Below are 20,926 nucleotides of genomic sequence, written 5' to 3'. Positions count from 1 at the left end.
TTCCTTGCCAGAATACTCTTTCTCATTAACTGTTTTCAATTCTTTTTAATTTGAGATTTGCACATTAATAAATTATGTGTAAGTAGTAGGCTATGGTATATGGTTCTGCTAACCATATGTTACCTTAACATCATACTGGCTTGGAGGAGAATAGTCCCTTTTAACTGTGCCTTCACATCTTCTTTCTCCTCCACTGTTTTCTTAGAGTGATGAAATGGTGGTAGGTAGAAATTCCTTCTCTTACATGATAGGAATTTAGGGTGAGCACATTGAGAGACTGATGAAACATACTTCAAAATGTAGCTTTTTAATGTGGCTATATTTTGCCTCTTCCACTCTAAATGCTGCCATTAATTTCATAATAACAATGACAATGAGATACCCTGATATGAGTTAGGCTTTCATGAATCATAGTGTTCTCCTTTGAAGAAAATATACTACAACTAGTACTACTACTGCTGTAACTATTACTACCACCACTGTTCTTTTTTTTACAAACGCAAAATGTAATTGATTGACTAACTATTGCTTTCCACTCAGGCTCCCCATTCAAAATTACCCTTGTGGCATTTCCAACCACTCTCAGTGGAGAAATCCTGGCCAAGACAGAGAGATGAGCCAGAATTCTCCTGCCTGCTGTCTCAAACTGTCACTCCATGGGACCATCGCAGCTGGTGCAAATATGTGGGCTGCTCTTAATTTCTCCTGAGGACCAACCCTGCTCACAGAATAATCAGGGAGCTATTAAGTTCCTTTTAAGTTGAAAAGGATACCAACTCGTTTGTATTAAGAATGTGACTTTAATGGGATACATATGGAAATGCCGTCAATGTGATGATATAAAGTGCGTCTATATTTTCAAGACAAAGATTCAAGTTTTCAAAACCAATAGTGAGCAGTGTAGGGCAAATAGTAAAGCAGACATGGAAAATGTAGGCTATCTATTAGCATCTGATGTTGACTCAGCAGGGGAATCCTTCCTCTGAGTTGTTCTGTAATCAGTGCTCCTGTATTTATGCATCTCATTTTTCCAAGAGCAAATGGAGCAGAGCTGGTGACTCTTACCAGTCCTTTGCACAGTAGCAGTCCTGAGGTTTTAGCCAAACATGAAGCAAATCCCAACAAGAAATTATTTCAGCACAGATGTATATCACAAGGGTTGTGGTAGAAATAGCAATTTATTTCCAAGGACCCTTTATGTGAAAGGGGTATTCATCAGTCAGGGATAGTGGGGAAATCCATGTCCACCAGCTCTACTGATTATGGTTTTATTTTTCTGAAAACAAAACCAATCCATCTAATAGGGAGAGAAATCTTTCTTCTACTTCTATCTCAAATGTTATAATGCATTTCAGAAATTAGGGTATAGTTGTGTTTATAGCTGCAGAATTTCCAATAGTCACATTGGTTGTTTTTGATTTATGGCATAGAGTTAAGGACTTTATAACTAAATTTACCACAAGGAGATGAATACTCAGGTATCTCTAACCTTGCATCCAAGAGAAGAGTCCTGAATATTGCTATTATTAAGCCCAATTAGATTGAGAACACTTTCTGGGAATGAAAAAAAAGAAGTTCTGAAACTAAGTTGAAAACATACAGCTAATGAACAAAGTAAAGAGGAACGTAGCAGAACTGATATGAAGCATTGTTTTTCTAACTGGAAAAACTTTAAAAAAGGAATGGAAAATGATACCTGGTATCATTTATTTTAGGATTATCCTATTGCATTAACAAAAGATTAAAAAAAAATCTCTACTATAAAATTCAATAAGATCATTCAGCAGATCTAGGAAAACAATACAGCTTATTAAAAGTCTATAATTTTTACAGTAATTTACAAAGAAATACTAAATTTTATCAAACTTTATATTTCATCCCTATCAGAACTTCATTGTGAGAGGACATGCTTTGGTTAACCACAGAGGAACTATATTTTGGGGTACAAGTGCCTATAAAATAAATAGGGATCTAAGACAATAACAGGGTAGAAGTCATATTGTGCACAGGTGATTTGGTTAGCAAGAATATGTTTTTAAGAGGAAAAAACTTACAAGATACTTTAGGAAGACAGAAATGATCAATGTAACTTACAAGAAAATAATTTCAATGCTTGAAATAAGCACCAAAATACATACTGAATATTCATTTTAAAAGATATGCCCGTTTACAGGATGACTTGAATGAAATTGATTTCAGGACATAATCTGCCAAAGTGAGAAAGAAGTGAGAATATGAAAATAGAATTGGTCCGTGGTTGTGTGGCTTTCCTCTTTTTTTTTTTTTTGGTATGAGATCTCTTATTTTTTAAAAAACCACAAAGTTAAATGAGAAGTGAGCGTAATTAACTTTCATATTGTTACAGGAACTTCAAAGATAACATTTCTGTAAGACTCTTTTTTTTAATTATCATTATAATAAAGCATCCCCACTTCCTTTATTTATAGTAGTATCAATGTTTCAAGGCCTTAGTTCGGAAATATCAATTTGGCACAACTTTCAAGTCAGGTGTTGCAGACTAAACTCTGTGCCGCAGGTAAGGCAGCTGAACTGCAGAGTCAGTGGGTGATTCCTGCTTAGGAAACACAGGAAACAAATAACACAGGTAGGTACATCAAATGTATAATCAGATTTTCTTGTTCTGTTCCCATCCATGAGCTGATTCGTCAACTAGAGGTTCAAGGAGTGATCAGCAAGACTCGCTCACCCTTTAACAGTCCCATATGGCCAGTGTGAAAATCTAATGGAGAGTGGAGGCTAACTGTAGACTATCGTGGTCTGAATGAAGTCATGCCACCGCTGAGCGCTGCCGTGCCGGACATGCTAGAACTCCAGTACGAACTGGAGTCCAAGGCAGCCAAGTGGTATGCCATGATTGATATAGCGAATGCATTCTTCTCAATCCCTTTGGCAGCAGAGTGCAGGCCACAGTTCGCTTTCACTTGGAGGGGCGTCCAATACACCCGGAATCGACTGCCCCAGGGGTGGAAACACAGCCCCACCATTTGCCATGGACTGGTCCAGACTGCACTGGAACAGGGTGAAGCTCCAGAACATCTGCAGTACATTGATGACATCATTGTATGGGGAAACACAGCAGAAGAAGTTTTTGAGAAAGGGAATAAAATAGTCCGAATCCTTCTGAACGCTGGTTTTGCTATAAAGCGAAGTAAGGTCAAGGCACCTGCGCAGGAGATCCAGTTTTTAGGAATAAAATGGCAAGATGGACGCCGTCAGATTCCAATGGATGTGATCAACAAAATAGCAGCTATGTCTCCACCAACTAGTAAAAAGGAAACACAAGCTTTCTTAGGTATTGTGGGTTTTTGGAGAATGCATATCCCAGATTACAGTCAAATTGTGAGCCCTCTGTATCAAGTAACCCGGAAGAAGAATGATTTTAAATGGGGTCCTGAGCAACGACAAGCTTTTGAACAAATCAAACAGGAAACAGTCCATGCAGTGGCCCTGGGGCCAGTCCGGGCAGGACAAGATGTTAAAAATGTGCTCTACACCGCAGCCGGGGAGAACGGCCCTACCCGGAGCCTCTGGCAGAAAGCACCAGGGGAGACTCGAGGTCGACCCCTAGGGTTTTGGAGTCGTGGATACAGAGGATCCGAAGCCCACTACACTCCAACAGAAAAAGAGATATTGGCAGCATATGAAGGGGTTCGAGCTGCTTCGGAAATAGTTGGTACAGAAGCACAGCTCCTCTTAGCACCTCGACTGCCGGTGCTGGGCTGGATGTTCAAAGAAAGGGTCCCCACCACACATCATGCAACCGATGCTACATGGAGTAAGTGGATTGCACTGATCACGCAGCGAACTCGAATGGGAAACCCCAGTCGCCCAGGAATTCTGGAAGTGATCATGGACTGGCCAGAAGGCAAGGATTTCGGAATATCACCAGAGGAGGAGGTGACGCGTGCAGAAGAGGCCCCACCATATAATAAACTGCCAGAAAATGAGAAGAAATATGCCCTGTTCACTGATGGGTCCTGCCGTATTGTGGGAAAGCATCGAAAGTGGAAGGCTGCTGTGTGGAGTCCTACATGACGGGTTGCAGAAGCCAGTGAGGGACAGGGTGAATCGAGCCAGTTTGCAGAGGTGAAGGCTATTCAGCTGGCTTTGGACATTGCTGAGCAAGAAAAATGGCCAGTACTTTATCTCTACACTGACTCATGGATGGTGGCAAATGCTCTGTGGGGGTGGTTACAGCAGCGGAAGCAGGGCAACTGGCAGTGCAGAGGCAAACCCATCTGGGCTGCTGACCTATGGCAAGATATTGCTGCCCGGATAGAGGATCTGGTTGTGAAAGTACGCCATGTAGATGCCCACGTACCGAAGAATCGGGCCACGGAGGAACATCAGAACAACCAGCAGGTGGATCGGGCCGCTAGGATTGAAGTGGCTCAGGTGGATCTGGACTGGCAACATAAGGGTGAACTATTCATAGCTCGGTGGGCCCATGACTCCTCAGGCCATCAAGGGAGAGATGCGACATATAGATGGGCTCGTGACCGAGGGGTGGACTTGACCATGGACACTATTGCACAGGTCATCCATGAATGTGAGACATGCGCTGCGATCAAACAAGCCAAGCGTTTGAAGCCTCTTTGGTATGGAGGGCGATGGCTGAAATACAAATATGGGGAGGCCTGGCAGATTGATTATATCACACTGCCACAAACCCGCCAAGGCAAGCGCTATGTGCTCACAATGGTGGAAGCAACCACCGGATGGCTGGAAACATACCCTGTGCCCCATGCCACTGCCCGGAACACTATCCTGGGCCTTGAAAAACAAGTCCTGTGGCGACATGGTAACCCAGAGAGAATTGAGTCGGACAACGGGACTCATTTCCGAAACAGCCTCATAGACACCTGGGCCAAAGAGCATGGTATCGAGTGGGTGTATCACATCCCCTATCACGCACCAGCCTCTGGGAAGATAGAACGATACAATGGACTGTTAAAAACTACACTGAGAGCAATGGGTGGTGGGACTTTACAACACTGGGATACACATTTAGCAAAAGCTACCTGGCTAGTTAACAACAGGGGATCTAACAATCGGGCTGGCCCTGCCCAATCAAAACTTCCACGTACTGTAGAAGGGGATAAAGTCCCCGTAGTGCACATGAAGAATATGCTAGGGAAGACAGTCTGGGTTAGTCCTGCTTCAGGCAAAGGCAAACCCATCCGTGGGATTGCTTTTGCCCAAGGACCTGGGTGCACTTGGTGGGTGATGCGGGAGGATGGGGAAGTCCGATGTGTACCTCATGGAGATCTGATTTTGGGCGAGAATAGCCAATGAATCAGATTGTGTGCTGTTAATTGCTAAGTAACACTGTCACTGTATGTCCTCATTGCTATAATTGCTATCAGTTGTACTACAAGTAAGGCACAGGGATGATGGGATAAGAACTGACCTCAGCAGCTGGCGCCCAGCAACTTCCTCAAGATCTACATCTTCAGCCCACGGACTGTGGGCATGAGCCACACCAGGTGCACCCGTCACAAGCTCCGAAAAAATACAGCATGCAACAGACCAGCACCACCCAGCATCTCACCTGCCCTGAGAGACTGTTCTAACAGATGGAGCCCAAAGCCGTGGATTAAAAGAACTCAATGGACACTTTGGAGGGATGGCCCATAAACTAAGGGCATTATATGTGTATATATATATATATATAACAGGGGAAAGTGGTGGCAATTCATTGGAACCTGCTGGGCATGGCATAGATGGTATGGAATAAGGGGTGGATAATGTCCTGGTTCCGGTGGGGATAGGGTTAATTTTTCCTGGTATTCCATGCCATGTGAGCCACGCCCACCCTGAGCTGCCGGGGGAGGGGGCAGGAAGTTGCTGCTTAAAAGCGGGCTGGGGCGTCCCGGGTCCAGCCGGCGAGCGGCGGGGAGCGGCGGTTCCGTAATCGTGTTTGTATATTCCCCTATCCGTGGTGTTGTTGTTGTTGTTGTTTGCCTGTTCCCTTTGCTGTTCTGTTAAACTGCCTTTGTCTCAACCCAAGAGTCTTGCCTTTTCTTACGATTCTTCCTGTATTAGGAAGGCACGAGCGAGCGGCACGTGCTTCTTTGTTGCCGTCTGAGGCTAAACCACGACAACACCATCTCACCTGCCCTGAAAGACTGTTCTAACGGACATTTTAGAGGGATGGCCCATAGGCTAAGGGCATTATATCTGTATGAATATATATGTACATATATATATATATATATAAAAAAAAAGACAGGGGAAAGCGGTGGTAATTCATTGGAACCTGTAAGATCTGGACATGACGTAGATGGTATGGAATAAGGGGTGGATAACATCCTGGTTCCAGTGGGGACAGGTTAATTCTCCCCAGGCTCCGGCAGGGATACAGGTATTCCATCCCAGGTGAGCCGTGCCCAGTTGGAGCTGCCGGGGGAGGGGGCGGGAAGTCACCGCTGGGAGCGGGCTGGGGGTCCCAGGTCTGGTCGGTGAGCGGTGGTTCCGTAACCGTGTTTGTACATTCCCCTATCCGTGTTATTGTTGCTGTTTTCTTGTTCCCTTTTGCTGTTCTGTTAAACTACCTTTGTCTCAACCCACGAGTTTTGCCTTTTTCTTCTGATTCTTCCCTGTGGAGTGGGGGGGGGGGGGAAGCTTTGAGATAGTGGCACGTGGTTCTTTGTTGCCGTCTGAGGCCAAACCACGACAGATTCCCACTGGGGGAGCTTGAATTTGGTAGCAAGAGTGAAGGGAATGGAGAGGGCAGACACTTACCCCTGAACAAACGGGTTTCTCTTGCCAGTTTGGGGTTTATGCTTGGGAACACTTCAAGGCTGGAAGCAGTGGCCACAGCCCTAAAAATGCTTCACAGCCTAAAAAGGCCTTGGGAGCGTTTTTTTTTTTGTTGCTTCCATAACCACTTGCCTTTTCTCTTCTCCCCTCCCCCTGTGATTTTATACACAGGGCCTGTTCTCTGGCCCCTGCCCGTGGACACACTCCAGTATTCCACACTAGAAAGGACACAAAGCTGGGAAAGCTGCAGGACCACCACTTCCTGTGAGTGAAGACAGCTTGTCTGGGAGGCATCTTCGCTTTAACATAGCATTGCTTCATTTCATTTGGGTTTCAGCTAAAACTTCTTCTGGACCTTCTAAGCTGTCAACACCTCAAGGCAATCATGGCCACGGTTTGCTGTCATGCTCTTCTTTCTATCCATAGAGAACATGTGGGTGTTTAGTTTAGTTTTAGGGGTTGGTGGGCACACCTGAGTGTCACAATTCTTGGTGACTCCACAACAAGCTTCTGGCCTGTGCTGAAATGTCTTCACATGTTTTAACCCCTTTGACACCCTAACCCGCACCACTGGGACGGCCAGGGTGGCTTTGCTCTTCATGTTCTCTACAGCCCCTTGTGCTGCCACACCAGCAGCCCTCCACACAGTCTTCTCCCCAGGCCTCTTGTCAGGGTTTGAGCCCTCAGCACAAATCTGAGCCATGCCACGTAGCCCAGGAATGCCATATTGCCATTGCTGGTAAAGGGCCACGGGCCTGGCATGGACTGTGCCAGGGTCAGGCTTATCAAGCTTGCTTTGCATGAAATTGTCTCAACCTGCCCAGAGCTCTGTTTTCACGTGACTTAGCTGTAACAGCAATTTTTCTAATAACTAGGTGGCTGTCTAATTTTATCTTACTTTGCTTTGTATGGTACAACCCTCTTTTTTGTTAGGGAGTTGTATTATTGCAAGAATACAACTCAGCTGTGTTATCGTATTGTTGTTGCTCCCGTAATTTTGTACGGTTATTCCAACAATAATAGAGCTATTCTGTGTGGAATGAGACACTTGCTACTCAGGTAATGACACAATGTAGAGGAATGTGAGACTGAGACAGCAAAGGTCTTGAGAAGAGGAACACGGCATGTAGTGTGGAGGAGTAACAGGCACAGGATGAGAGATGGGACGCAGCGTGGCCCTGGACACCAGTGTTGTCCCAAATCTGAGTTCCTTTAACCTGGTGTGCAAGAAGCCAATATACACCCAGAGGTGAGATACTGGTTTATCTCATTTCTACGCAGAGATACATGCTAGCTGGTTGACCCAAAAAGGTAGCACGACCTGGTAAGCTCAGAGTTAAGTATTATACATTTGAAGTAATGGTTAAACAACAGTTATCAGTACTTCCTACAGTTACACTTAGCCTTCCTCATTCCCACTGTTTCTTACTCTGCCTTGTCTCTACTTAAAGTCGCAGCATCCTCTCTTTTCACTAGTCATGCTCCCCAAGGAGGGGGCTTTTGTTAGTAGGGGGCTTTCCCTGCCTGAGGGTGGGTTTTTTTACTATGTTAATTAGGATAGTTCACTCAACTATTAGGATAGTTCAAATAACCTTGTTAGCAGTTCTGTTCCTCTTGAGCTTTTCTTGGTATTCCCTTATTTTGGCTAATTTATGGTATCCTCCTGCTCTGTTTCCAGGGTCACCTGTTGCTAACTATTTACAGTGGTTAATTGTACCCTTTACTTCTAGTATTTCTCCAACACCAAGGGCCTAAAAACATCTCACCATTGGACGGTGAAGGAAATGCAGCCCTGGGGCTGGATAAAACCATTTTCAGGGGAGTAGCAAAGAGGACAAAGAACAAGTGACCAACCTACGTAAAATGCACCACGTATAGTACCTGCAGATGTAGCGTGAACTTGCAGACAAGTGAAGAAAGACCAAGGTGTGAACGTATGGTAGGAAACATACCAAGACTTCCTAGGAGGAAGAATCAATCATCATCAAAATTACTTGGTTTGGGATGACTTTCAAGCAAGCACTCACCAGTCTCTCATCCCTCTCCAATGCTCAGTAGTTTTCTCTCTTACATACTCTCCACTTCTCCAGCAGGATGGGTGTCCCCACTTGAAAAAGTAAAGCCGAGAAAGTCAAGTCTATAGAGCAATGGCTATGCAATTTGCAGAGAAGAGTTTGACCTTTCTTCACTTGAAGAGGTCACAAAACACCTTGCATGGCAGGAAAATGTGTGAGCCACAGAGGCTGGAGGTAAGCAGAGTCCCACTGTGAAACGGACTGGGGATATGAGCCTCCTTTGTTCTCTGCTTTTCAGGCAGACAGGCATCCTGCAGCGGTTTGGCTGTGCTCCGAGCTTGTCCATGGCTCTGCAGGGACTTGTTTTTCTCAAGTCAGCCTTGAGGTCAGCCTCAGCCCCTCAAGCCGAGTTGCATCAGGAGTGCTTCACACCGGAATCCTAACTGAGCGGTGGCCAAATTCCTGTGGTGGGCTGGCCCCAGCCAACAGCCAGGCACACACAGCCACTCACTCACTCACCCCTCTCTTCTCCAGGACACAGATTAAACAGAAGGAAGGCAAGAAGACTTGTTCATGAAGATAACAGGAGTCTAATAGGTGAAGAAAAAGCTGCACATGCAAACAAAGCAAAAAAAGTAAAGTACTCACTCCTTCCCATCAGCAAGCAGGTGTTTATCCACTTCCTGGAAAGCAGAGCCTCAGCATGCAAAGTGTTCCTTGGGAAGACAAATGACATAACCACAAACATCCCCCCACTTCCTCCTTTCCTTGAGCTTTTCTTGCTAAGCATGTGTCGTGGTTTGGCCTCAGATGGCAACAAAGAACCACATGCCGCTCTCTCGAGCTTCCCTAATATGGGAAGAATCGGAAGAAAAAAAGGCAAAACTCATGGGTTGAGACAAAGGCAGTTTAACAGAACAGCAAAGGGAACAAGAAAATAATAACAATAACATGGATAAAGGAATGTACAAACACGATTACGGAAGCGCTGCTCACCAACCAGACCTGGGACGCCCCAGCCCGCTCCCAGCGGTGACTTCCTGCCCCCTCCCCCGGCAGCTCCAGCTGCAAACCGCTCACCTGGGATGGAATACCTGTATCCCTGCCAGAGCCTGCGGAAAGTTAACCCTATCCCCGCTGGAACCAGGACAGCGTGACATAACATGGTATGGAACATCCCTACCCTACACCCTTGGGCAGAGTGGGAAAAAGAGAAAGCCTTCATGCTGTGTAAGCACTGTTCAGCTGTAAGAGACAGCTCGTGAATTCCCTGACAGGAGGGAGAAGGTCCTCCAAGCCTTCAACGGAATGCCTCAAACACTCGCAAGAAGATAAATAGGTGTTCAAAGAACGGATAAGGCTAACAGGCGCCTGAAAAGCAGTGGTAGGACTGTCTTGTGAAGGCAAGATAGTTCTGCCACTGGTGTGATGAGCTTGCCAAGTTCTCTGTTCTCAAGGCCATTGTGTCCAATAAGTGACCTTTGCTTCATTATCCACAAAATGCATATGAAAGTGCACAACCCTGCATATGCTAATGAAGATTATAGAGATCATGCTAAACTTGTATGACTATGACACTTGTCTCTCCACCCACATCTTGCTACACGTCACCTGGGAGAAGGGAGAAACCTGAGACGAGGCTGTCCTCAGCAAGGGGGGTGGACCGTGCTAATTCAGCAAACATGAAATGGGAAAATAAGTGCCTCTGAGGAGGGAACAAAGAAGAGAAAGAAAGAAAACGACCGTGCCTGGGAAGATTTTTCCCAAGAAAGAAGATTACGCCTGGGAAGATTCCCTGAAAAAGACACCGGAACCAGGACCAATGATCTCTTTATCTCTGTCTTTTTCTCTGTCTTTTCCTTTCTCTATCTCTGTTTCTCTTTCCTTTTTGAGTTGTTAAGTTACGACCTTAAGTACCGCTTGCCATAAGTTGTTGTATACCTGTTGTTAAGCAACACAATGCATACCTCACCATTTGCTATAATTTGTTATGTACCTAACTGATTATTGTCAACTTGTTAAGACCTACACTAATCATTTTGGGAAACTGATAAATGTTTGTATGCAGACCCTCAGATTTATCTCACCTTAGTCCACGCTGGTGGGGATTTACGAATCTGAGTCACTTACCGCCCCTCTTTCCTGAGAGTGGGACATGACAGGCCTGGTCACAGGACAAGAGTTAACAGGCACAAACTTGAACACAGGCAATTCCATCTCAACACGAGATGGAATTACTCTAAGGGTAACAGAGCACTGAAACAGGCTGTCCAGAGAGGCTGTGGAGTCTCCTTCTCTTGAGGTATTTCAAACCCACCTGGACACATTGCTGTCCAACCTGCTCTAGGTGAACCTGCTCTGGCAGGGCGGTTTGACTAGGTGATCTCTGAAGGTCCCTTCCAACTCCTACAAGTCAGTGATTTTGTGAGAGGTGAACCATATCACTTCAAAACCTAGAGCAATGGGACTGTTAGCCCTTTTACAGTCAGGCTCCCCACATCTGTTCAAAAAACAGTATTCAGTTAATGTTCCTCTTTACATACATCACATCATACTCATACATGCCATCATTCACTTTCCTGCTTTTCTCCTTCAATCATGCACTTGTCAGGCATGTGTAATTGGCTAATTACTTTCTCCATGAGTTAAGACACATACAAACCTCACTTCACCATCGGCAGCTGACGATGGAACCCGTCACACAGCCTAAGGCCTGTACAATACAGATGTCTTGTAGTCATCCTTTATACTCGGTGAAAAGGAACAGAAATTTCCAAGGCATGGTTCCACCACGTCTAAAACAGGCTGCCCAAATAACGTTCTAGCAGTTCTTACTCCTCTTTACTAAGAAGAGTATATAAGATATAGGCAGCTGGGGAGAAGTTCAGTTGCCTGAACATAAGAGCCATTTTAGACACTTTATGGTGTGACAGTCATCTGCATGGGGCTGGGAGGCATAATACAGGGTCTATGGGAGACCTTCACTGTAATAAAACAGAGCCACAGGCCAGGTGGGATATCGCAGGGTCTCGCCAGCTTTGTTTTGTGCAATGGTGTTTCTTGTCTTGAAGCAAGTGCTGCGCAGAGGGAACTGTAAAAGCTGCATGACAGCAAATATATTTCTTTTCTAGCAAAAAAGTTTTCTCTATGATCACCAGATTTTCTATTAAAGAACACATCTATTTGTAAACTTCACCAATCCTAAAAACCGTAACTGGGTCATTCTTCGAGAACCCAATTCAGCAAAATATCAAGTACCTAGCATACCATATAAATTCACAGGAAGTTTCCAAAACCAGTGATGGCATCACTCAGCCAGAGAGCCTGGCTGCAGAGAACCCTGCTCAAGAAATGTAGCATTTATTCCATCCAGTCTTTTCTTCTCTCAGGGAGCTAGCTTCTGTTGTGTTTCTTCATTTAATTATGATCTGATCCACCTTTGGAGAGAAGTAGAAAGAACTGTTTAATGTACCCCAAGTATTGACTACTGCCTGACACCTGAGAGCACTGCACAATTAGACACACATACCATTCTTACTTCACAGCACCATGCCTGCCAGACCCCCGTTTTGCTGTCATCCGCATTCCCCAGCTGCTGCTCTCATAGCCCAGAAGTATCATGTGGAGGGCAGTGGGGATCAAAAAGCCTGGTCTGGTCTAAGCTTTTTTGCTTCCATGAAGGCCCTTGACCAAGGCGATTTCTTCTCATTCAGAGCACACAAATCTCATTCAGCACACACTTAACTACAAGTAATTCAGACCTAACTGTGTTTCAGTCAGAAGAAATAAGTGGGGTGTCCATCTTAGTTGCATCCTCATCTACAGAGCAGTGTGAGACCTGTGGTCTTCAGAAAAGCACCTCACTAGACCTAGGAATGATCCAGCTCTCTACAGTCCGTGGCCTCTGCAGGGTCTCCTTCAGCATGAGGGCCTGAAAACACTCCTTCCACTGAAAGGAGACAGAATCCACCAAAAACTGCAGCGTGAGGATCTCCACGGGTTTAAGAGATGGAGTCCTAGCTCCTTGGAGGCTGTGAAGGAATAGACATATAATTCTAACTCCTGATCTTACACCATGAGAAAGCAAAGCAAAGCAGTAATTCTAACTAGTTCAACCCCTATGACATCAACAACCTTGAGGAAGGGACTGATACGTGACTGGTAATTTTGGAAATGGGATATGATTCTCCAGAAAGAGTAGTAACAAGGCCTGAAGCAGATAGCTGGACAAAAGCAATGACAGATATCAGAAAAGTTCACTGGGAATCAAGTGAGAATTCATCTTCTTCATAACGTACTTCTGGCATTTAGACAGATTGTAGGACTTGGGTACAGGAAAGAAGACGCCTGCCGGGGCATCCTTTTCCCAGACTATTCTTGCTCTCCCTCCGAGGAGTGCAGGTAGAAACCATGGGATGACCAGGGACCCAGTGCTGCAAACAAACCTTGCTTGCAGCCTTCTCTTAAAGAAGCAACAACACACATTCTCAGTGACACACCCCATTGAGAACTGCCCACAGGGCAGCTGGAAAAATTCCCCATGGATCCCTATGTCCTTACCGCAGTGTCTGCAGCTGCCAGTCAGGATGTTTCAGCTTCTCACATAACAGCTGCACTCCAGAGTCTTCCAGGTTGTTAAAACTAAGGTCCAGGTCTCTCACGCTCAGATTGGTGCTGAGCACCATGGCCAGATAGCCACAGCAGGCACTGGTGAGCATGCAATTCCACAGCCTGCAGAAGACACATCGTAAAAAGGTATGAGGCTCACAATAGCTGTGACGACCAATGCACCCTCTCACAAGGCCCCTGACTGTAAGCCTAGCCTATTCCACACCCCACCCACACTGACTACATGCCAACCACTTTGTCAGTGAGTGACCAGCACTGGAGCCAACACCCATTCTCAGTCCAACCTGAAGCCAACCCTCAGCCAGCCCCTTCTCAGAGATGCACACAAGAGGGAATGGGTTCAAGCTGCAGCAGGGTAGGTTTAGACTGGACATTAGGAAAAAATTCTTCACAGAAAGCATGGTCAGGCACTGGAATACGCTGCCCAGGGAGGTGGTGGAGTCACCATCCCTTAATGTGTTTAAGAGTCGTTTAGATGTGGTGTTGGGGGATATGGTGTAGGGGAGAACTTTGGAGAGTGGGGTTGATGTTGGACTCGATGATCCCAAGGGTCTTTTCCAACCTGAATGATTCTACGATTCTATGATAAGAGTCAATCAGCGCAAGCTGCATAACACAGGAAACTCTAATTAGATTTTAGAAAAACTTTCTTAACCATGAGTGTGTTCACCAAGGCTCCAGAGAGGCTCCAACCTAAATCATTTTATGATTCTCGGTTACGATACCACCATGGGCAATACCCTGCTGGTTGACAGCCCTTCTTGCCTGGAATACAGATCTGTGGAGACACTGCTACAGTCCTTCGAACCCTCCCCGCATTCATGATATAAATCCAATGATGCACTCCAACAGAAAACATGGTAACAGGAATTCCGCTTTTGCCAATCTAATCCTTATTGCAGGACCTGCTCATTCCTGGCAACGTTTCAAATCTCTAGACAAAGACCTCCACTAGCTTCTGCCCTGCATCCTTCCACTGCCCAGCTACTCTCCTGGCTCAGGTGGGAGAGCTGACAAGACTGTTAATTAACCAGTTCACCCATCTGTGTGTGTTTCAGGATCCACTTCCTCCTTCATTGCCTCCACATGCCCTTACACAACTCCTTCAAACTTCCACAGCACTGCTCTATCCCACTATAAAAGCTGACTTTCCAGCTCAGCCCCATAGCACAAATCCCAGAAGAGATCCCTACATTTCAGCTGATCACACAGAGGCCCCTGCACTATTTCCAGACACAAAGACACCCCAAAGGGGTGGACATACCCCTAGGGAGCCACAAATTCACACACACTGGACCGAGGAGTCAGACCTGACAGCAGAGACCTTTCACAGGGAAGGATGCTCGGCCCTCTTCCACTGCTTCCTTACTTGGGCCTGTGCACCCCTGAGGCTACAGAGACCAGGAACACAGCAGGAGCTGGCTGGAGGGACACCTCTTTCACACACTCTGCATGTTCTCCTGTCATGGCACGCATGGAGCATGGGCTTAGCAGGGACCCAGTGCTGAAGATATCTGAATTTTAGCACCCTCACACCTTTGCAAGAAGCAGCCAGAAAGCCCAAGTCCCACTGAGTGCTGCCCATGGTGTAGCCAAGGAAAAGCCCGACAGAGCCCCATGTCCCTCACCGCAGCATCTGCAGCTGACAGGAAGGATGTTTCAGCCCCTCACACAGCAGCTGCACTCCAGGGTCTCCCAGCTCATTATCAGCAAGGTCCAGCTCCCTCAGGCTCTGGCTGGTGCTGAGCACTGCTGCCAGGTCCCCACAGATGGTGCTGGTGAGTTGACAATGGCATAACCTGCAGAGGACAAAAATGGACAAGATCCATTGAGTTGTCACAGACACCAGGACAGATGCTCTTGCTCACCAACCCATCATCAAGTCAGCGACCATATGCCAGGGCCATAGCACTGCTCACACTCACCACATGCCCGCCTCACAGCCAATGACGGGCCAGCACCGCAAGCCACCGCCTGCTGCCAGCCCAGCCCACAGCCTCCCCCATCCCCTCCCCTTCCAGGAGGCTCTGCAGCCCCTCAGCCCAACAGCTCTGCCCCCACCATGTAGGACCCACCCTGGGGAGGGCTCACCATGAACCCACCACCACCCTCTCCACCCACTGATCCCAGACAGCCTGGCCACCACATGGCCCATCCAGTCCCGCCCAACTCAGGACTGGGACAATAAAGGTAGCAGACACTGACAGTTCAGGTCTGCCACGCTTTCCTTCAGAGCACCTGGAAGCATTATTCCCTGAAGGGGATGCAGAGGGAAAGCACCCAAAAAGATCCAGAGTGTGAACATCACACCTTCCACATCAGCACTTCTGCCCTGTGCATCTAGCCCCGTGGCTCAGCACTATTTACAATGGTGAACACTGCCTTTCAGTCCCCCAACCTTCTTGATTAATTCCCACCACCTCCTGCCCCTGACCCTCTTCCCCACTGACCGGGTACCTCCAAAGGCTAGAGACAACAAGCGGGGACTTCTGTGAACTCCAGGTTCTCCGCAGACACAGTCACATCAGTGTGCACACCAGTGCTCCCACTGCCCCATGAGGGTGTGCACAGCTGGATTTCACTCTCTGCCTAGAGGGTCCCAGTGCAATGGGGCGTACCCCGTACAACTCAAACACCCACCTGGGGCTCACACTGACGAGACAGCATCTATGCAAGAACACTGACATCGGGAACGGTAGCTCGGATGGCAATGCGAGTAGAAAGGGAAAGACTGGAATGGCAGCTGAGTGACTCAGACCATGTGTCAACACATGGCCGTGGGCACAGTGTGCAAAGGCAGACACTGTGCACCCAGGAGATCAGGACGGACTCTCCAGCTCAGTCCCCCTGGAAAGGTCAAAAGGATAGCCCTGCCTTTCCACTGCTTGCCCACAAGCCTCTCTACTGCAGTACAAGAGGGAAGCATGCCCAGAGAGGCATGCACCCCCCTGTGGTACTACAGAGACCAGGGCTGGGGCAGAAGGCCCCTAGCCAAGACACCTGTCACAGCTATTAGTGCTGTCCTGGCAGGGCAGGGCAGGCGGGGAGCATGGGCCGAGCAGAGATCTCACCCTGCAGATGCACCTCACTGGTAGCCTGTCGCCACCCCTGCATGCAGGCAGCAGCTGCCCTGCCCCAGCCACAAGCTACACTGAGTGTCACCCATGGGGCAGATGGAAAAGGCCCCGAGGAGCCCCATGTCCCTCACCGCAGCATCTGCAGCTGGCAGGAAGGATGTTTCAGCCCCTCACACAGCAGCTGCACTCCAGGGTCTCCCAGCTCATTATCAGCAAGGTCCAGCTCCCTCAGGCTCTGGCTGGTGCTGAGCACTGCTGCCAGGTCCCCACAGATGGTGCTGGTGAGTTGACAATGGCATAACCTGCAGAGGACAAAAATGGACAAGATCCATTGAGTTGTCACAGACACCAGGACAGATGCTCTTGCTCACCAGCCCATCACCAAGTCAGTGACCATATGCTATGGCCATAGCACTGCTCACACTCACCATATGCTCACCCTATGCTCCACCTTGCCCATTTAGGCCCTTTGGTTTTTGCTCAAGACCTTCCAGGTACTGCTGGCAGCTTTTCAGAACAGGCCTTCTTGATTATGCTTTGAGATCTTATACATGTTTTGTTCCGCCATGAGCAAGAAAACCTTCCCTTTGTAGAGCCCTTCCCAGAGCAAGGCCTCCTTTTAACTTTGCTCTGATCTAGGAAAAGACAGCTCTTACCACCTCAATTTACAGCGAGCTGCCCCTCATGTGTTTATAGGGTGGATAGGGAAATAAACCTCCATATGGCTCAACAGTGAAGCCACCAAATGAGCTCTCCCATTTCAATATCAAAACAAAACATTATGCACATTGTCTGAAAATCAAAAGAAATACTGGTGAATGGGGCTCTGAGGTATACAATTGGAGGGAGGATAATGCAGGAGAAAGCACAGCTCCAGCTAGGAGAAAGACAGAGAACCCACTTGTGGTGCACTGTGGCATAACGACACCCACGCGTAGTCATAGATGAGCAGCAAGTACAAGAGAGTGACGAGAGAGGGCTAGAGCTTTAGAGACGTAAAAGCTAGAGAAGAAGTAAAGAAGTTCTTGCTTAACTAAGTCTGAAAAGTAGAAAGGAGAGCAAATGCCCTGAGCACCGAGGGAATGCTGACAGCAGTTGGAAGAAAGAGACCTCCTCGGTAATAATGTCCCCTGGAAAGACAATGTGACTATGAAATATGGCATAATTCCACTCAACAGGACGGGCATGACCATAAGTAGTTAGAAAGCAGATTAGCTTGGCAAAAGAAGACCTAGGGTCTGGTTAACCACCCTTCTGCAAATGTGAAGAGCAACAGGTATTCTGGAAAACAGGTCTGTGAAGACCTTCAGACAATTCTTCAGACCCTCCTTGCATTAACAATTTAAACCCAAGGATGCAAGATTTTGACAGAAAAAACAGCATCAGTGACTACTACTCGGTCAATCTAATCTTTGCTGCTCATTCCTGGCAGCATTTCAAAGTCTTCAAGCAAAGACTGATGTAAAGATCTCTGTTCATCTCTGCCTTGCATTGCTCTGCTGCCCAGCTGCTCTCCACATGCACAGGTGGGAGAGCAGGCAAGACCATTTTAATAGCCCAGTCCAACTGCACACTTTTCTCAATCCATTTCCTCCTGCATGGCTCCACAGATTCTTGAACAACCCTCCCAGCTCCCACAGTATTCCTCCTATGCTCTGGTATAACGGGTGGGACCACAAGCTTAGTACCACTTCCACCTGCACAACGACCTTGGAAAAGCAGATACCACTCCCTCCCCTTCACAAATCTGCCCAACTTCTCCATCTGATGAGTGCCATTTCCAATATCAAAATTCCTCGGTTAGCCACCCCGGCTTACAAGATGAAAAAGGCTGAACGGAGCTGGATGCCAGGAGGACTCTGAGGGTAAAGGGACAGACTGTATTACATAAGAAAAAGTTATAATGTAAAGATGGCTTCAAAAACATGCACAACAGAACGTGACTGACAGTGACCTCGCCTATACAAGGGGTTTGCTCCCCTCTTTCAGTTTAAAACCGTTACCCCTCGTCCTATCGCTACATTCCCTGATAAAGAGTCCCTCCCCACCTTTCCTGTAAGCCCCCTTTAGGGACTGGAAGGCTGCTATAAGGTCTCCACAGAGCCTTCTCTTCTCCAGGCTGAACAACCCCAACTCTCTCAGCCTGTCCTCACAGCAGAGGGGCTCCAGCCCTCGGATCATCTTCATGGCCCTACGCTGGACCCGCTCCAACCAGCCCATGTCCATCTTATACTGAGGACTCCAGAGCTGCACGCAGTACTGCATCTGGGGTCTCACCAGAGCAGAGTAAAGGGGCAGAATCACCTCCCTTGACCTGCTGGCCACGCTTCTTTTGATGCGGCCCAGGATGTGGTTGGCTTTCTGGGCTGCAAGCGCACATTGCCGGCTCATGTTGAGCTTCTCGTCCAGCAGCACCCCCAAGTCCTCCTCAGGGCTGCTCTCATGCCATTCTCCGCCCAACCTGTATTTGTGCCTGGGATTGCCACGACCCAGGTGCAGGCCCTTGCACTTGGCCTGGCTGAACTTCTTGAGGTTCTTATGGGCCCACCTCTCAAGCCTGTCCAGGTCCCTCTGGATGGCATCCCTTCCCTCCAGCGTGTTGAGCGTGCCACACAGTGGTGTCGAAGGCAAAGTTGCTGAGGGTGCACTCAATCCCACTGTCCATGTCTCCGATAAAGATGTTAAACAGCACTGGTCCCAGTACCAATCCTTGAGGGACGCCACTCGTCACTGGTTTCCACTTGGACATTGAGCAGTTGACCGAAACCTTTTGCGTGCGGCCATCTAGCCAGTTCCTTATCCACCATCCATCCATCCATCAAATCCATGCCTTTCCAATTTAGAGACCAGGATGTCATGCGGGACAGCGTCAAATGCTTTGCATAAGTCCAGGTAGATGACGTCGGTTGCTCTCCCCTTATCTACCAATGCTGTGGCAACAACATAGAAGGCCACCAAATTTGCCAGGCATGACCTGCCTTTGGTGAAGCCATGTTGGCTGTTACCAATCACCTCCTTATTTTCCATGTGCCTTAGCAGGGATTCCAGGAGGATCTGCTCCATGATCTTGCCAAGCACAGAGGTGAGACTGACCGGTCTGTAGTCCCCTGGGTCTTCCTTTTTTTCCTTTCTGAAAATGGGGGTTATGTTTCCCCTTTTCCAGTCAGTGGGAACTTTACCAGACTGCCACAACTTTTCAAATATAATGGAAAGTGGTGTAGCAACTTCATCCACCAGCTCCCTCAGGACCCATGGATGGATTTCATGAAGTCCCATGGACTAATGTACCTTCAGGTTCCTCAGAGGGTCTCGAACCTGATCTTCTCCTGCAGTGGGGGGTTCTTCATTCTCATAGCCCCTGCCTTTGTCTTCTGCAAATCCATTTCAGTAACACTGGAAAGGGACCTGAGTAACCCAGCAAATGTCTCGATAAATGACCATGGCCACCCTGTGCTAATGCAGATATTAGCATGCTGGGAGATCAGGACGGACTCTCCAGCTCAGTCCCCCTGGAAAGGTCAAAAGGATAGCCCCGCCTTTCCACTGCTTGCCCACAAGCCTCTCTACTGCAGTACAAGAGGGAAGCATGCCCAGAGAAGCATGCATCCCCCTGTGGTACTACAGAGACCAGGGCTGGGGCAGAAGGCCCCTAGCCAAGACACCTGTCACAGCTATTAGTGCTGTCCTGGCAGGGCAGGGCAGGCGGGGAGCATGGGCCGAGCAGAGATCTCACCCTGCAGATGCACCTCACTGGTAGCCTGTCGCCACCCCTGCATGCAGGCAGCAGCTGCCCTGCCCCAGCCACAAGCTACACTGAGTGTCACCCATGGGGCAGATGGAAAAGGCCCTGAGGAGCCCCATGTCCCTCACCGCAGCGTCTGCAGCTGGCAGGAAGGATGTTTCAGCCCCTCACACAGCAGCTGCACTCCAGGGTCTCCCAGCTCATTATCAGCAAGGTCCAGCTCCCTCAGGCTCTGGCTGGTGCTGAGCACTGCTGCCAGGTCCCCACAGATGGTGCTGGTGAGTTGACAATGGCATAACCTGCAGAGGACAAAAATGGACAAGATCCATTGAGTTGTCACAGACACCAGGACAGATGTTCTTGCTCACCAGCCCATCACCAAGTCAGTGACCATATGCCATGGCCACAGCCCTCACTGCTCACACTCACCACATGCCCACCTCACGGCTAATGACGGGCCAGCACCGCAAGCCACCGCCTGCTGCCAGCCCAGCCCACAGCCTCCCCCATCCCCTCCCCTTCCAGGAGGCTCTGCGGCCCCTCAGCCCAACAGCTCTGCCCCCACCATGTAGGACCCACCCTGGGGAGGGCTCACTATGAACCCACCACAACCTTCTCCACCCACTGATCCCAGACAGCCTGGCCACCACATGGCCCATGCAGTCCCGCCCAACTCAGGA

At 48.1% G+C, this 20,926-nt stretch overlaps 1 protein-coding gene across 8 annotated transcripts in view; it reads right to left on the bottom strand.

The window, feature by feature from the left end:
• Nucleotides 1–804: 804 nt before the first annotated feature.
• LOC128917982 (NACHT, LRR and PYD domains-containing protein 12-like) overlaps nt 805–20,926 on the bottom strand; it is a 42,237-nt gene continuing 22,115 nt past the window's right edge. For 4 of the 8 annotated variants that reach the window (XM_054221773.1, XM_054221774.1, XM_054221778.1 and 1 more), the window contains 5 exons: nt 20,375–20,545; nt 16,636–16,806; nt 15,056–15,226; nt 13,359–13,529; nt 12,245–12,829 (listed from right to left, as the gene is read on the bottom strand). In XM_054221773.1, coding sequence (XP_054077748.1) covers nt 12,646–12,829; nt 13,359–13,529; nt 15,056–15,226; nt 16,636–16,806; nt 20,375–20,545 — 868 coding nt within the window. In that variant the 3' untranslated portion in view covers nt 12,245–12,645. The other 4 variants (XR_008469425.1, XR_008469426.1, XM_054221776.1 and 1 more) reach the window with 4 other exon arrangements.

Source organism: Rissa tridactyla, chromosome 15 (assembly GCF_028500815.1).
Source record: "Rissa tridactyla isolate bRisTri1 chromosome 15, bRisTri1.patW.cur.20221130, whole genome shotgun sequence".
Classification (NCBI taxonomy): Eukaryota; Metazoa; Chordata; class Aves; order Charadriiformes; family Laridae; genus Rissa; species Rissa tridactyla.
The sequence above is the reverse complement of the archived record's forward strand: the minus strand, read 5'-3'. Positions and strand labels throughout refer to the sequence as shown.